The sequence below is a fragment of the Dipodomys ordii genome, unplaced genomic scaffold, assembly GCF_000151885.1.
Source record: "Dipodomys ordii isolate 6190 unplaced genomic scaffold, Dord_2.0 Scaffold48, whole genome shotgun sequence".
In the NCBI taxonomy this organism is placed as follows: domain Eukaryota; kingdom Metazoa; phylum Chordata; class Mammalia; order Rodentia; family Heteromyidae; genus Dipodomys; species Dipodomys ordii.
This window is the reverse complement of record NW_012267264.1, coordinates 14,989,867-15,007,696: the sequence shown is the minus strand read 5'-3', so window position 1 is coordinate 15,007,696 and position 17,830 is coordinate 14,989,867. Positions and strand designations below refer to the sequence as shown.

The window sequence follows — 17,830 nt, the reverse complement described above, 5'->3', positions numbered from 1 at the left end:
TAAGTAGAATAGTGGAAGAAGAAGAATGACTTCTTGTGACCTGAGTCTGGGCAGCTCTACCCTGCCCACAGAAGGATCTAGTCTCAAATCTCACCAGATATTGGTGAAGTTAGTGTGCTGGTTATGCTTGTGCTTTAGAGAAGGTGATTGGTGAGGACCTGATAAAGACACAGAAATCTAGAGATCAAGAGTCACAAATCTTGAGAGCTATCCACAGAAAGTCAAAGGCAAGATATGAGACACATAGCAGACAGGCAAAAAGCAAAGAGAGAGAAAGGAAAACAAAAAGGAAGGGAGGGAGGGAGCGAGGAAGAAAAGGGAAAATGGTAGAGAGAGATACTGCAGGAGAGTGACAGCAAGGGAGAGATTGAGAAAAGCAGAGGTAGAGACAGAGAGATAGCTAGCCAGAGACAGACAGGATGTCTCTGGGAAAAGCTGGTTCAGTAGGAGGTGTCCACATCGAAGGGGGTGGCAACAGCTTAAAACACCCACCCCCATTTCCTGCTCTGCCCAGCCTGTGGAGAGGAGTGCAGAGCCCAAGGTCGCCCAGTCCTCTCCGAGTGTGCGCACTGAATGGCTGGCGGTCCACAGCATCCCCGCCTCTGGCCAGGTAGCCACAGGTCGGCGGCTCAGGAATCGATTCCCTGCCCGAAGCTGGTAGGGGCGCCCCGCACTTTCATGCTTATAGGGGTTCGGAGGCCCTAAGCACCTCCCAGCCACTCCCGTGCGCTCTCCAGGGACAGGGAGCTGAGGCCACCAGAGACACCTCAGGAATTACTTGTCCCTGCGGGCCTGGCCAGGGGAGAGCACCAGAGCCGGGTCTATCTCCATGAGTGTCTGCATTAATCTTTGAGGAACCCTAAATCCACGTGCAAATGTAATCGCCTGTGGTAGGGACCACCCCAGCAGCGGCCCCGCAGAGCGAACTAACTGGATCACCGAGGCGCGGGGAAACAGCGCGCTCCAGAGCGTCACCCGGTGGCCGGGCAGCACCTTGGACAGCGCCCAGGACGCGGCTCCAGGCGGCTCTGGGCTTCTCAGCATCTCGGCCGGAGCCGCAGCTGCGTGGTGCGCCCGCAGCCTCTCATTTCTCGCCACTCCACCCAAACTGGGACTGTCCGTGCCTCTCCGGTGGCTTCCTCCCCCCGCGCCCTCCCCCTCTTCGGAGAAGCCAGTGTCTTATTCTCAAGTTCAAGTCCCCAGGACTTGTGTAGTCTCCTCCCCTCGTAATTTCTACTCTCTTCTGGCAATCGCGGATAAGCAGGGAGTCCTGGGCGGCTCATCCCAGTGCCAGCAAAGCCAGTCTGGGTCTGTCCGGCGCTGCAGCCCGGCGCATTCGCCTCTCTCCCTCCCTCTTTCTCTCTTTCCTCCTCTACTCCCTCCTCCCCCCTGCGCTCTCTCTCTCTCTCTCTCTTTCTCTCTCGACGCTTAAGTTTTCTGCACCGTGAATCCAACTGTGCCAAGCCTGGGCTCCCAAGAACCAATCTTGAGTGCCAGCCGGGCACCGGGACACCGGCTCCGCCGAGGCTGGCCGAGGCAGCTGGCCCCGTTTCGCCCGAGCGTGGACATGGAGCTCCAGGGAGGGCGCGTCCGGGGCGCTGGCGACGCCAGGCCCGAGTAGCTCTTCCATGGAGCCTGGTCAGAGCGGTCCCTGCTCTCCGTCTCAGGATTCGCCTCTAGTCCAGCCTGTGCGGTACGTACCCTTCACCTCCACTTTCCCGGGGGCAGGGGGGGCAGTGGCCAGGAAGTGGCAGCGGGGAGGGGCGCTGGCTGAGGGGGAGGGCTCGCCTGGTGACCCTCGCAGGCACCCGCTCTAGAAGTTACCAACTGACTGTGTGCCCCTTGGCTCGACAAAAAGTAGCTCTCGAGAGGTGATGGTGTATGTGTATGCATGTGTTATCTGTATGCTGAGGATTCAAATGGGTAAACTGAGCCTCGCTTGCTGAATGCAATTGTAATCCCTTTCCCCACCCCCTTCCCCTCCTCCTCACCGAAGGTGTTGAGAGATCCTGGTCCGGTCTACCTACCCATTTCTCTCTTTTGCCAACTCGCTCACACACTCTCCTCTGTCTCTACTGGGGTGGACGTGTGTGTAAGCCCCTGCCAAGGCTGGCGGAGAACAAGCTGCCGCCTGTAGTCCGGGCCGCCCGCCACTCGGTCCGACACTAGGACAGATCCGGTTGCCAAAGCCAGCAGGGTGCCCAACTAACCAGCATGAACTCGGGGTGCCCAGGAACCTCTGGCCTCTGTCTCGGGTGAACTGGCGCTGAGAAGCGGGGAGCCCCTCCTCCTCTCCCGCGCCGGCCTGACCCGCCTGCCTGCGGACCGGACCGGGCTGTGCCCCTGGCAGGCGCTGGGTGCACTGGCTTTTCAAATCTCCGTGCCCCCCCTCCCCGCTCCCCCGCCTCCCCTTCCCATTTCCGTCTACTCCTCTTCGTCACGACCCTCTTTCCCCTGCTCGATCGCCTAACCTTGCCCGCGTGGTCATGGGATGTCTAATTTCATTTGTATCTAGGCTTCTGATGCTGAGAACGCTCCTTGCTCTGTAAAGTGGATGACAGGTGGATCTATGTTTCTGAAGGAACAAAGACTCAGAGAAGGCACCGCCAAGGAAGTTTGAGACGCGGGAGGATGCAGGCTGCGTGCTGGTACGTGCTTCTCCTCCTGCAGCCCACAGTCTACTTGGTAAGTCCTGGCGGGTCGGATGCCTTTGAAATTCCACCCTGGCGGGGAGGCCAAGCCACTGTGGGTGCGCGCGCGGGGTGGTGGTGATGGTGATCGGGAGGCGAGGGCTGCCTGCTCAGCCATCGACCTCAGTGTTCCTAGAGACTGTGTTTGAATAACTTTGGGAAGCTGTTCTTTGGATTCCTGTGGGATTTTTTGGGGTTCCCAACTCCTTTTATGGCTCCAGACTCCCCTCTCCGGGGAGTGCTACTGAACCGGGGCAAGGGCACTCTAGATGTCCAGAAACCAAAGGAGTAATAGACAGGATTTTTGGGGGGTGGGGTGGGGTAGGGGAGAAGGCAAAGAGAGGAGATGGAAGGCACGGAACTCTTTGCTAGTTCATCCAGGGACTTCAGAGGAGAGAGAACGGGGGTGGGGTGGAGGGGCGGAAGGCGCAGATCTGCCTAAGTGTGTGGTTTTGAATGTGGCTCTGCCCACCCACTCCCAGTTTGGAAGGTGGAGCACGTAAAGAAGTGCAGGGAACTTTCTTCGAGTTGGAGGACAAGTCGAAGGATAACTTCACACAGGGACACTGTGAGCGGCCAGACAGAGATACTTCATCCTGTGCCCTCCGCTCTCTCAACCATCAGATTCCACCCAATCACCGAGCCTGACTTTTAGTGCTGAATCCTAAGTAGGAAATGGCGGGTCTTGTCATCAGGGAGAGAATCCTACACAAAGCCGTGGTCTGGTCCTCCGGGAACAGTTTTCCGAGGTTTATAGACTTTGCCTAGTGATGGAATTAGGCTCCAGGGAGAAGCGCTTTGTTGTGGTGAATTGGAAGCTATGGGCACCGCGCCGAGCCTAGGAGAGTGTGAATTCTCCGGTCCCTGGCTTCTTCGAGTGTCAGGAACACTCGCGCCCTGCTGGTGAAGTTGGGTTGGGCGCGGGCAGCCCCACAGTTCATCCCGAGCTGCAAAAGTGCATGGGAGGGCTGGCTTAGTATATATTGTCGAGGGACAGGGAGCGCCGGGGCCGCCTGCGTGCACTCCTGGAGCCGGGTGGATGGGACTAGGGGGGTACTGGCATCTCACTCCAGAGTTTCAGAATCCACAAGCCTGGAAGCTATCCGTGCAGTTGGCAGCGTCTCTCCGCTTTTGCCTTGGTGCTGCTGTGACTGCATGGCTGGGAATTATGTGAATACGGTTGTGTGTGTGTGGGGGGGGGTGTAAGTGTGTGTGTGTGCGTGCGCGCGCGTCTTTAACCTGTTTTAGCTTCCACCCAAGAGCCTTCAGTGTTGCCTCCCTACACCTTTAAAGCCTGACCGTAGCAGCTGCGGACGCCAGAGGGCGCTGCGCATCAATGTCCTCGCCCGCAGGACACCTTGGGGTAAACAGGTGAAAGCCGGGGCAGCCAATCCAAAAGAACAGCTTTTCCCGACTCGGTCACCGAAGTCCGGGCTTCGCTGCGTTGCGAGTGCAGTGGGTGTCTGTCTTTCCCATTTCTCTTCTATCATTTTCTCCCACACCTACCTGTGCCCAGGAAGCCCTTCATTGACATTGAGAGCCCGGACTTTGGGCGGACAGAAAGTTTGGGTAGAGGAAAGTCAGAGATTTTTGAGAAACGGGGAGGGAGGAGAGCAAAGGGAACGCGTCCGAGGAGGAATATTAACGATGCCCTGGACCGTAGTAACCGGCCACTCCATCCCTTCTGCATACCTTCACGCAGAACCTGAACCTCAGGACTGTTCTTACGTCCTTGGGCTGTGATCACACGCCCGGCCAGGGCTCTCGGCTATAGGGCATTCTAATGCTCAAAGCAAGTATTTCGATAGTCTGGAAAATAATCTATCAAAAGCAGAAGTGAAATCAATACGTTGTGTTAAATTTTAAATGTGTTTGTTGGCAGTTAAACCGTTTTCCACTCATTACAACAACAGTGCTGGATTTATTCTAATGCGCTGCGTTCTCAACAACAAGCGCATTAATTCTCCTTTAATTGTAAACTGGGAGCATTTGAAAACCATTCAGTGTGCAAATTATGCTGATTCAATTACCGTTTAGTTACAGACTTCATTACCTGAATGCCTTTTGGCAATACAGAGAAAGGAGACGATTTTTCCAATTTCACACAAAACAATACGAAATGTGAACAATAAAATAGAAAAGGCGGTTTAGAAGTCCATTCTTTTCTCTCCAATCTAAAGTTGTTTTGTGTGTCGGGGATTAGAAACCACACAAAACAAAGGACTAATGGCCATGGCCCAGGGTAGTATTTTCAGGGACTGGAATCCTATGGATATTTGCCAGCAAAATTCCAACTTGTTTTCCTGTAGGAGGAGGAAGCTGACTTTTGACCAGGAAAATGAATTTGAAAGGGCGAATTGGGTAGTCACACCAGGGTGGTGTGAGGGTAAATAAAGAAGCCGGGAGTCTTGACAAAAACTCTAGGGCAAGTTACAGATGAAGTGATCAAGGTGCTTCTCCCCATCTATTTCAGCTAACATCAGACAGAGTAACTGAATCAAATCATTTATTTGGAACTGCATCTTGGGGACATTCTAGCTCTTTGCAATAATCCGGAACTAGATGCATACTTGTTGTCAGGAGCAGCTTCAAGCAGGCAGGGTGACAAAAACACTGATTTTTACCTTGAACTGACATGAGCAATGGAGGAATTTCAGAGGTAATTTAATTTTGCCTCGGTGCACTCACACCAGAGAATTCTATTTGTGCCTTCTCTTGCAGGTGTACCTTCAGTACACCTTTGCCTTTGTGCCTTGGGAATCCTAGTTTCCCCAGAAGTCATGGTCATATTTTGTCAGAGAACAAGGAGTATTTCTCATGATAAAGAACTCTCTATCTCTCAGACAAAGTATCCCCACATTAGTCACAGTTTTCTGAATGTTCGTGGGTGGATGCCCTCTTACTTGGTCCAGTGTCCTTTGAATGTCTGCTATAATGCCAGTTGAGGATTTTTTTTAGCCAGTTTGTATTTATTGAGAGATGAATCTATCCTATTTCATATGACAAGCTAACTTGCAATAAAAAAACTAATTAAAATGTGTGTGCAAAGCTACCTTCTGAAGTACATTAGCTGGAATGTTCAAATATGATCACAAGGAAGGCTTTCATCACAGATACACAGAGTAGGAAACCATCTTTTCAGTATAAAGGTAAAGAAAATTTCAATTTGTCATATGTGATATATTGCAGATTTTAAAGTCTGAATTCAGCAGGAGAGCAATGTATGTTGTGATTTGTTTAAAAAATGTAAAGGTTCTGCCATCTTTATTCTCCTTTCAGTCCTGGACTGATTCCAGGAGATTTTGAATATGATAATAATGGGATAACAGGACTACAGCATTTTTAACTGAATTGAAGAACACATGGAAGTATGAAATGTGGTTGTTCACAGTAAAGAATGGGAAGGATGCATGTCTCTTAAACTGAATTATCCCTAGTGGGTCAACCTGAAGGACAGGCCAGGGAACAGGAAGATTCTATCTCAGCAGAAAATATATTATTGCATTATTTTGGGGGGCTCACCTGTGGTAGTTTTCAGAGGTAGCAAATGGAGTCGAATGAGGACTGCCTAGGCTTGGAAATATCAAAGTTACTCATCATTTGAGTCCAAGGAAATGGAGTGAATTTGGTTGAATGCTGTTATTGTGACCAATCATATAGCTAGAGCATTATTTAATGAGAAGCCCACACATTCTGCTGGGAATGACAATAGTAATCTAGTTGCTTTGTGAAAATACACAAGACTTGGACAATCTTCTCTAAACCTGTGCCACAATATTTGGAGCCACCCCTTTCTCTCAAATTTGGGACGATCTTTTTTCTTAATTTAATTTATATCTTGAAGTCGCTGTACACATCACTTTATAAATACAATGCATCTTGATAGCATGTTCTTACAATGCATAATCCTATGGCAATTGATTGAGTTTAAAAAGTGATTCATAATCTTCAAGACCACTATGTTCTGCATAGTTAAAAGGCAAAGTATTTGGTGAAGACCACTCATTATGCAGGTGGCTGTTAAAAATATGGAGGATGGGGGAAGACAGAGGGAGAGAAACCACTATTATCTATTCTTTGGACCAGGCATGTATACTTCCTATCCTTTGAAAATTAACCTCATTGAAAGTTTTAATTTCAGCTTATTCCTGAAAGTAAGCTAAATAAAATAAATTAGCCACCCAGCAGTGACTATTAAGTGTTTGCTGTTCTAGCTAGTTCTTGGAGGTAGTACTAAATATTCCCCACTGCATTGCATTTCCTCACTCTTCTGCGCCAGACCAGCCATCTAGACAGAGGATTAAGCCTAGGTTTTTGGAGGGGCCTATGCCCTAGCATCACAACATGATCACAACTAATCAGTCCCACAGTGTGTGCTTCAGAGCTCTTTGAGGCAGAGAAGAAGTTGCTATGATTCCAGACATATTTCTGAACTATTCAACTCTCCATTGACCAGGAAAGCAACTATGTGGTGTGTGAGAAGCACTTGGGTGGTTGGCCTTTTTGTCCCATTTCCAGGAATATTATGGTAGGGGACCTTCTTGCAGTAGGTTCAGAGAAACTGCCTTCAGGATCAGAGGGAGAAAAACCAGAATTGGTCCAACTCTGTCAGCAGTATTTTCCCAGAAAGCTATTAAATTTGTGGCTCCTCTTTGTGCGAAGTTGATTTCTATTTGGCTTTGAATTGTTGACGGCTATTTCCCCCCTTAATGAAAGTGTTGTCTGGGTGAAAAATATATCCGGTGGCAGGGAAATTGGTTGATTTTTTTTGAGATAGGTGCCCAATGTCCTACTTTTCTATCCGAGGAAAGATTTTCTGCAGACTACAGAAATTGACAGCATTGTCCGGGTAATAACCACCGTCGACAATATTTTCAAAAGGACATTTGAGTGATGAAAGCATTTGGATATTGCTTTTTCAGATAAGCAATTTTCTGTCCTTGGCTTCTTTGATTTTATTTGGGGGAGGGCAGCGAAGCAAGGGACAGCAAGGGAGGAGCCACAATGACATGGGATGTCTTCTTCATTGTCCAGTTCTGAAATAGCGAGGTGCTGGTCACTTCATCCTGGACTTCCTGGGTCTGAAGAGCCTAAGGGATTTGGCTATCTAGGAGCTGGTCGTTCAGAGTCAAAAAGGAATCTCTCGGGAGTGCGAAATTACCCTCCCTGGTCCTCTTCCGCCCGCCCCTTTATAAAGCAGGTGCAGCTAGGCATCTTGGAGACTTGTGAAGCAGCAAGTGTGTGTTCTCTCCCTTTTCAAAAGCGAAATGTCTAGATTTGATTCGGTTCCAGAAAAGTTCTCCTTGGACTATGGTGTCCTTTAGGAACTTCAGATCTCATCTGAAGACCTTGATAGTTTTGTCTATTTGAATTCACTGGAAGCCGGCGAGTCGCCCGCCGGCCGGGCGTCGTTTAGGCCAGCCGCTTCCCCGCGCAGGCGGGTGGGTAGCGAAGTCGGAGCCCTCGCGTCCCCCCTTCTCTCCCGTTCTCCCGGTCACCACCGAGTTTGTTGCCAGTTGCGATCTCAATTGATCCACTAGTCGCGTTTCCGACCAGCTCTGTTTCTCCATGTCAGCACGAACCCCTCCCGGAGCTGGGTAAAAACACAGGCGCGCAGTTCTTGCTTTCTGTCTTTTTTTTTTTTTTCTTTTTCTGCTGCCGATTGGCATGTTGACGACTCTGCTCGAAGCAATGTGACAATAAAGCGGGGAACCAAAGCTTGGCAAGCACTTAATCAAGGATAAAAAGGTTCCGCGGGAAGGATGTCACTCAATTTATTGTGAAAGTCGAATGAATTACGTTTAATGAAAGTGCTCCCCAGATGAATATTACCAGCAATTTCCTGAGCTGGCTCTGTCAGCTCAAGATGAGGAAATGCCAACCCAGATCAGAAAAGAGCTCCCGTCTCAATTACCACGCAAGCCTTCCAGAAGCAGCTGTTTATTGAGATGATACATGGGCGGCGTCTCCGGGCCCCTCGCGCGCCCAAGAGCGCCACGGCGGCTTACTTTCCAAGTTTGTCCCCTGCCCTCGCGGCTAGCTGGTTGTGCTTTAAACTTCTGACGTGCGCGCTGCGTCTTCGCTGGGGGCTGACACACTTAATTACCTACTCTGTAAACAGCCCTTTCTAGGCTATTCTGGGTTCTGCAGAGGTGGGGGTGGCGAGTGTGTGTGTGTGTATGGGGGGTGTGTGTCGGGGGTGGAGATCTCTCTGGTTCAGGTGTGGTTGATCGTCCAAAGTGCCTAGGCGGAGCCTCGAGTCCAAGGACTGTGGGTGGCACCCCAAAGTCCGCGCGTTGGTTTGGGGTGCAGGGTGTGGTCTCTAGAGCAGCAAGGGGGCAGCACGTGCCTCTGGGTCGAACCCCAGGAAAGCGTTCCCAGCTCCTCCTTCCTGGAAATGAAGGAGGGTATTTGACTCCTTCAAGCCGGAAATGCGAGGGGGGGGGAAGGGGGGGAGGAGGGGAGGTTCGCAAGCGGCCTCCCGAGCCGACCGTCTCATCTGCATGAGAATGGGAGAAGCCACAACCTGGAGGCATTTTTTTTTTCTGGTACTGTTTCTTTTCTCCCACAAAATGACAAATTGCTGCTTCGGAGCCGCCAGTGTCTCCGTAGAAACTGGCTTCGCGGGGCTTCGCGCGTCCCCGCGGAACCGCAGCCTCGCGCCTGGCCTCCCCCTTCCCGCCCGCCGCCGTCACCCCTACCTCGGTCACAGACTGCGACCCCGAGAACCCCCCCACAGCCCGGCGCGGCCCACCCCGCAGCGGGGAGGGACGCAGGGAGGGAGGGGCGGGGGCGGGGCTCTCACGCGCCCTGCTCCGTGTCCTCCAACCCCTTCCCACCAGGTTCTGTGAGAAGCCAGGAAACTTTTCTTCCACGTAGCCTTCCTACCTCCACTAGGAAACTCTTGTGACCCCCCCTCCAATCCCAGGCCGCTGTGCCTGGACCCCGCTGCAGGCCATCGCCGCTGCACACTCCCATTGTCCGCACTTAACCCAGGGCGAGCGCCGGAAATCCCCAAGGGTTGGTGAATTCACAGGTGCTACGCTCTTCCGTCCGGACCTCCAGGCTCATCACAGCCCAAGGGCACTTCCAGCAAACTTTTCTTCGACGCCCCGCACCATCTGGGCTCGTGGAGCCGCGGGCTGGACCGCGATAGCTCTCCCCGAGAGGCCGCGGGCCGGTGGGGAGGCGGATGGGCCGCGCCGGGGCGCAGCGAGGCCAGCCCAGGCCTGGAGATTTCCCCGCCACAGCCTCAGCCCCCCCCCGCCTTACCCCCCCCCCCCGCCGCCGCCGGCTCCATCGCCTGGGCCGGTGGTCCTGCGCATTTAAGTCTTCGGGGTTCTGCAGACACCGCCCTGCGGCCCGGAGCAGTTTCCCCAGTCTTCCATCTGGGAACGCCGAGCTCGGGTCTCCAGGCTCCCCTAAGGGTCTGGCGGTCAGAACTCCGGGGTGCACCGTCCCCCGCCCCATCTAGGGTTGTCTGGTCCCGGGACCACCGCAGTTTGCTCAGCGGGGAGACAAATCCGGGTTTCTCTCCGCCCCTCCCTCGCCTCCCTAGCGCCCCCCCCCATTTGATCCACACAGTTCATTAAACTATCTTTCCACAAAACAGAAACATGCCTCTTGCAGAGCTGGAAGTGTCTTTGAGCCTCACTGGACAGGGAGGGAAACTGAGGCAGGGAGGTGGGGGGGCGGGATACCAGCTTTTTCTCTGGACTGAAAAAACCCCTCTGCAGAGGTGCGGGGCGGGGGGATAAGTGCAGGATCGAGATTCCCCGACACCCTGCAGGGTCAGGCGCCTTTAACAGCTAGAGCTGCTCTCAGGGCGGAGGGGGGTGGGGTGGAGAGAGTCCTAATTATTATGAATTTCTAAAGGAGTAGTAATTATTCACCAGGAGCAGGACAAACCGTGGCCCGGGCCAGGGAATCGATATATTTGCTATCGAAAGTGCCTGGCTCGCCTTTAATGCAGATGAATGGGAATGCAGCCTCATTATTTTCCGTGGTTGGGCTCGCCGGCGTGGGGCCGGATTCCGCGTGGAATTTATCATCATTAGACCCTGGAGGCCAAGGAGGAGTTCCTCTTTAGTTCTTTACCAAACAACGACAGCAACAACAAACCGACCCCCCTCACCCCAAACATTCTCGAGCTTCCAGCCCCCATCCCTTGCTTTGACAGTTTGCACACTCCCCGGGGGCCTCTCTGAGCGCCCAGGACACTGGCCCTGCTGTCACTTCAAGTGTACTACTTTCTCAGCAACGATCACACTGTTGACTTGATCCCGAAAGAAGCCGGATAGTACCTAGCGCTGGCGCTAGGGGTTGTCTATGTCAAAGGGGAAGGTTTTCTGGGAAGCTCCCGGGTTTACTCTCCCCTAAGCCGAGTCCATCCTTTCGTGACACTAGATTGTGCAAATCGCCGCCGCATGAAGGGAAGAAAGATCCGGCGTGTGGTGTTCCATCAGTCCGCAGGAGAAGTCAGATTAGAGGAAGGCGAGCCCACGGTGAAAGAAGAAATCTAGAGGTGGAGAGGAGCCAGAAATTAAACGGAAAGGTTTAGGAGCATTGTCTGTCCTAGTGTTAGGCAAAGCCCCGGGGGGGGGGGGGAGACTCCTCCTATCTTGCTTACTTCACTCTGCCTTTTGCCTAAGGGGTCCAAGCCTTCCACCGTCTCGCTGGACTTTGGATCCACCCCGCCTCCCGACTGCTGAGCTTGTTAAACTACCCTGGGTCCTGCCTCTGAATTGTAGAGGTTTCCCCATTTCTTCTTTCTGTAGCCAGCACTCTGGCTCAGTCTTTCTTGCTTTTAGAAGTGGTCATTTGGGGATGGAATATTTTATTCTTGCTCAAGTGTCTTCAGAGTTCCCTGTAATGCTTTAGTTCTTATGGGCAGTCTGTGAGAGGCTGGCCTCCATCTGGCAAGTTCCTTATTAGAATCGGTCAATCAATTGCTGCAGAAAAGGCAGGATGTATAGCTTAAAGCCCCCCTCCTCCCAAAAAAAGCCTAACTTCTTTTCATGGCAGTAAAATTGTCATAATTATAATAACATTAATTAGAACAAAATTAAAAATTGTGGGCTTCCAGGCATTAAACTAGCAAATAATACTTGCTCACCCTATTGGATTTTTCTTTTCCTCAGCCCAACATTTCATGGTGGATTGTGATTGGCAGAGTGTCTTTGTTTCCTGGCTGTCAGAGACAGCCTGGTAACACAATACCATGATTGTGTGTTCTACTTGCTTCCTTTCCGCCCACAGTCTTCATTTTTAGAGGCTTTGTAATTAAACTCTGTGAGATATATGTAACATACATCCAGTGGAGAACCTTTTTATTTATATTTATGTAACATGCTGAGAAAGGAAAATTAAGGAAGTACTTATATTGAAGTAATAAGCCTACCTCGATCTTAACAGAATTGTCCTTTTAAGTCTGGAGGGCTACCTCTGTGAGACCAGACTCCAGAGTCATGCTGGTTTCAAAAGATTCCAATAAAGGAGAAAAGACATTTACCAGCTTGTTCTAAGTTGGATGAACAAAAGGCAAGGCCTTCCCCTCACGTATGGGAAATGTGCATCATAGTAAAGTGCGCTGGGATGCTGGAAGCTTAACAGAAAGAGCTAGCTACAAACAGCTGTGGGTCCTACATATTTCTACCTCTCTATGTCCCTAACCCAACTACAATGCACAAATTTCCATACAGTATAATAGGGCTGTGCAGGGCCGACATCAAGATCCACAATGCAAACTGACAGAAATGTTTAATAAAATTGAAAATCACAATCTCTTGATTTCCTTCTCTAAAAGGTTATTGCCAGAAAAATAGTGGTAGAAAGGCTTGGTGAAAATTGTTTGGTATAGAGGACTAGTTTTCATATCCAGAAATAAACATGTGACTGTACACAGCAAGGAAGAAGTATGTCTACATGTCTACCTTTTTGAAGGATGTCACGGAACATTCTTTTGTTTATGTAGGTGGTTGGCTTTGAAAGCTTAGCTTAGCTTTGACAATGCTGCTTCATTAAAACCCAAGACGTGTGTTGTTGTTTATATCAGTTATTTTCACCTATATTATGAACTATTTAGGTAAATAGAAACTACTGGTGTTACAGCTGGCATTTTAGGCATGGATATATACTCCAGTTGAACTTTACAAAATGATTCTTCTCCTTGTAACCTTGTTCTTGGGTGTTATTAGAGACTATAGGTATATAAAACAGCTTATATAAAATTAATGGACTGCTTTATATTCGCAGTCTCCTGCGTGTGAAGCCCTTATAAAATATCGCATCTATTTAAAATAGGAAGAATATAAAGTCAAGCTTGGTGTGCAATCAATAGTTATAAATGGTTCAGTGAAATATTTGATTGTTTTCAGTGAGTTTGACAATGTGATGGAAATTTATTGTCCATTTTTGTGTGATGTGCTAATCACCATGTTGCTTGTTCTTTTATGTACTTGATTCATTTTGAAACTGATTGCCAGGATTCCAAGGTAACCTCAAAGTATACAATCAAAATTTTAGGAAAGCTATATTTATTACTTTTGCCAGATTACAAAGAGATCCAAGGGCCACTAAGAAGTGACAAATGAGAAGGAAAATAAATAGTCCAACATGGTTTTGATATTTTGTTTAAAATGCTCATTAGTATATTTATATTAGTTGTATGATGATGATGCTTTATATGCACTTTTGAATAAGTAACTGTATAGAGATTTTCACATCAAACGATGAAAGTGACCTTCTGAATGCAGTTCAAGTTTTACAAACAAATCTCTTACTCTTTGGCACAGGCAAAATTTGGAAAACTTTTAAGATCCTTATTCTTTTCTTTATCTAAACATGAATTAAAGCTTACATTTTTTTTATGTATTCTGTTACTAGCTTTATGGGTCTCTAAGAAATATCCAAGGTCTCACTATACATTTATTTGTTCTTTACTGTGCATTTTTTGGCATCAAAATAAAGCACTGAAGATTATACCTGGCCAAAAAATTTGGTGACATTCTTGAAACTTGTTCCATCTAACTCCAAGGTTGAGTAGAATAGATATAATCTCTTTTTCCTTGCACAAATGTTCATTGCAACATCTAAGGATTAGAAACAATATCCTCGTGTCACTCCCTGGCTGGCTGTCTACATGGTGCTGATGTTCAATATTTGATGAAAAACTTTTAAAAGTGTGGGCTGGATTATATGAGACCCATCACACTTTCTGCTTGAGAAATTTTCTGTGAAAATGCCACAGTTAATTCCAGGCTTAATTCTGAAACTATTGGCAAAATGATGTTCTGTGATTTGTTGGGGGCAGCTGTGGAGTTGATAACAGGGCTGTCTACATGAGCTTTGCAATCGAAAATATAAAATACTTCTACTCACATAATCTTTTCCAGCAATTTATGGATAGTTTCTTATACCAGGGCACCATCATTTATTGTTTTATAGAATTAAGTGCAGAGAAAAATGCATATGAAAGGAAGTTATTCATGCATGGTCAGTGTGCTATTTCTTCCGTCTTGATGTGAAACTTAATTGCTATTGATGTGGAGATTTTGCAGAACATGGCAGAGTTTTAGCCTCTTTCACAAGAAATATGTAATTGAAAGATGAGTGCCTCATGTTGGATTTCAACCTTATTTCTTTTGATTTAACAAGGCAGAATTATGAACAGCTGCACCGAAGAGGCAGCCACAGTCTCTAGCCATTATCAAACTAATGCAAATTTGGCATTAACTCAGATGAGCTGAGCTAACACTTTTGGATCTGTACCTCTTAAAGAAATGTTCTGAAGTGTGGAGGCATGAAAAGTCAGTCTTTTGGCTTGAGATGCTTAATCCTGCCTTGCATTCTTGATGGAAATTCTTCACAGTTACAATGGCTCTAATTAGATACATTTGTACAGATTGAGAGAATGCTCCCCTGGTCTTCCTTGAACAAATGATGAAAAGAATGAGAAGTCTTAAAGGGGATTCTACATCTCTGAAGCTGGCTGACCACCACAAAACTTCCACCTAGGTGGTAATGTCCTGGAACCTGACCAGGTGTCAACACTAAATTCACAGTATAAATAGAAGAGTGACAAGGAGAAGCAGGTGACTTCCTGGTTCCAGGGTAGACTTTACCACAAGAAGGAAAAAACAGGCATCCTGAATTTCTTTTACTTCCTTCATGGTGTTTTTCTTTTTTTTGGGGGGGGGGTCAGTTGTGGGGTTTGAATTCTGGGCCTAGGTGCTGACCCTCAGTTCTTCAGCTTAGGGCAAGTGCTCTACCACCTTGAGTCACAGTGCCACTGTCGGTTTTCTGGAGGTTAATTGGAGATAAGAGTCTCATGGACTTTCCTGCCCCGGCTGGCTTTAAACTGTGATCCTTATTTCTCAGCCTCCTGAGTAGCCAGGATTACAGGAGGGTGCCACCAGCGCCAGGCTTCATGGTGTTTCTTATGGAAATCACCATTTGAAAAGCCTTTTTAAGAGAAAAGAAAGGAATATAAATGTGAAATATTTTCATGATTTTGTAATCTTGGGTAAACAACTTCTCTGTTGCTCAAATTTCCTTATTTACAAACTGAGGCTAACAATTCTTCCCACACCATAGAGGTATTAGTGAGTGCTCATTGAGTTAAGAGTGTTATAAAGGGATTAGAAAGAGGACAGGAACACAGCAATCCTGTGTTAATAAAGAAAAATGTCTTACTATCATTTATAGAGAAAGGTTTCTGGATCAGGGTTCTAGGTGCTTCTAGCATAGTCCTAATAAGGATACTTCACACAGACAAACTATGTTCCTAAGACATGTCTTTGTTCTTTCAGTTAGTTGATTGCTATAAAGTTGCCCACTGCTTCCCAGCAAGCCATGCGCAGTTACTGTGGATAGTAAACCATTGTGAGTAAAGCCAGAAGACAATGGCCATTTCCACACCCACTAGCCAACTGTTTATGGAAATGAGACAAATCTCAGGCAGGCTCAATGAATAGGCTGTCTAATTGAGATGAGATTTCCTTGTTGTGCTTTAATTTCAGTTGGCAAATACTAAGGATATTTATTATGATCTAATTTTAAGTACTGATTAATTTGTGAGTATTATTTGCTATTGATTATATTTAACACTTTAAATTCTCTTAAAATTTCTGCATAGTGTTTTAGCTTATTGGGTTATAAAATCTGGGGGCCTCTGGCCAGGGAATACAGGTGACTTTTCTCCTTTGACATTAATTCTGACTGAAGACTTAGCTGTGGCAGCACACTATATTAAATGATTTGGTAGACTGAAAGTCACAATATTCCTGTCACATGCTGTTCAAAATATATTCTAAGGGCTAACATACCCCAACTCCAAGACATTGCAATGGTTACCAAAAAAGAGTTCCTTCATATAAGGACTGCTTTGTGTTTTTGATGAGCCATGATCATGAGGTGCAGGAATGACTGCAAAGGATAAGATATTCTATCTTCCTGCTTCTATCTTTGACTAAGTATTGAGCCAGGATTTTAAAATGTAGCTCCCTTCCCTCCCTGGCTACCTCCCCCACACCCTGTAGTTCTGGGATACAAATCTGGGGCTTGCATATTCTAGACAAATGGTCCATCACTGAACTAACCTCACCTTTCTTCTATTTCTTTTTAACAACCCTGTAAGTATAGTTAATATTTGGAGGATCCTAGTGATATACCAATATGCTAATCCTAGTGACTTTACTACTATTCCATCTCAGATCTAAGAAAGTAATTGAGGCATTGTGGTGTGGTTGTCTGGTGAAAGGCTGCAAAAGAATTCTTAGGCAGTCTTATTCTTGAGTCAGGGCTTTTAATTACTACATCGTGTGTGTGTGTGTGTGTGTGTGTGTGTGTGTGTACGCGCACGCGCGCGTGCCTGCTTACGCCCGCATACATGCCCAAGAAAATAAATAGTGAGGCAGAAAAATGAACCTTATTAAAATTTCTTTTTGAAAAATAACTTTTGCTTTCCATCTTTATGAAAAATTATTTTGTCTTCTTCTGGGCATACCTTGCTTAGATACTGGGATATGTATAAAATTGCTGTTGGTATTATGATTAGTTTAGGGTTCTATTAGATTAAGTTTTCATTTTACAGGGGCAGACACAAACATAGCTTTGATACTAGTGACTGTGTTGGTAGCATATAAAGCACAAGCTTTTTAGGAAGCTTGAGTCTATTGAACTAACCAATGTGAAAAATCATCCTTGGGCCTCAGAGCAAGATTGTGAGACTGGGACATAAGACACTCCCTTAAGTCATCTGAGGTGGTCTTTACAATGATCTATAACATCTGTGTCTCGCCTAACAAGTCACACATGTGTTTTGAGTTAGTTGCCATGTTTTGGCAGGAAGACTTTGGGTGGAGGGAGAGCTGAATTTATTTGTTAGGGAATAACTACATTTATCAGAAAACAAAACAAAACAAAACAAAACACCACCACCCTGCTTTTCCTTGGCCATTTATTTTCATGAGCTTTTTCTTGTTGATAGCTTACTGAATATACAAAGAGGATGCAAATCCTGTTTTACAGAATTCCTCAGTTTATGTGGAATCTAGAAAATTTTGTATCTCTGAAGAATCAAAGTAGGCTCAATATACTCCTGCCCAAAGAGAAAGTCCACTGGAAGGAGATGACGCCAGGGAGTCTGGCTTCATTTCCGTCTTATACTACATTTGACCTCGGGAGAACTACGTATGCCTTGGGGCAGAAAAATTAAATGTTCCATTTTGCAGCAGTATCATCTTTCACCTTTATGTGGATTTAAAAATGTAAATAAAATTGCTTTCTGTAAATGGTATACATGAAGGTCATATTCATATTCTCCGCAAGGATTCAAAATGCCATTTGACCCATCATTGGCTCAATAGATAATAATGTTTTCTATTAGTTTCTAGTAATCTACTTTTTAAGCATTTTATGGCCTCATCTTTTTTTATGCCTAGTTCTTAGTTTGTGAAATAAGAAATCAGAAATAAACCTTTTAGCTCTTCATTGTAGACTTATTTATAGAATGTGTGTTTTCAACTCTGAACTTTTAAAAATGCCAACTATTCCCCAGGATAAAATTTCTTAGTTATTAAAGTAGTATGGATGACAATCTGAACAAGAGAAGATGCTTTGAAAAGATTTTTGAGGCTCTT

The 17,830-nt window shown here is 47.0% G+C and overlaps 1 protein-coding gene across 2 annotated transcripts in view; it reads left to right on the top strand.

Moving 5' to 3' along the window:
- The first annotated feature begins 1,416 nt into the window (after nucleotides 1-1,416).
- Nxph1 (neurexophilin 1) overlaps nucleotides 1,417-17,830 on the top strand; it is a 288,688-nt gene continuing 272,274 nt past the window's right edge. The window contains exons 1-2 of one of the 2 annotated variants that reach the window (XM_013019962.1): nucleotides 1,417-1,693; nucleotides 2,516-2,685. In XM_013019962.1, the coding sequence (XP_012875416.1) occupies nucleotides 2,632-2,685 (54 nt within the window). In that variant the 5' untranslated portion in view covers nucleotides 1,417-1,693; nucleotides 2,516-2,631. Of the gene's footprint in view, nucleotides 1,694-2,438; nucleotides 2,686-17,830 lie in introns of those variants that run through there. The other variant, XM_013019963.1, reaches the window with a different exon arrangement.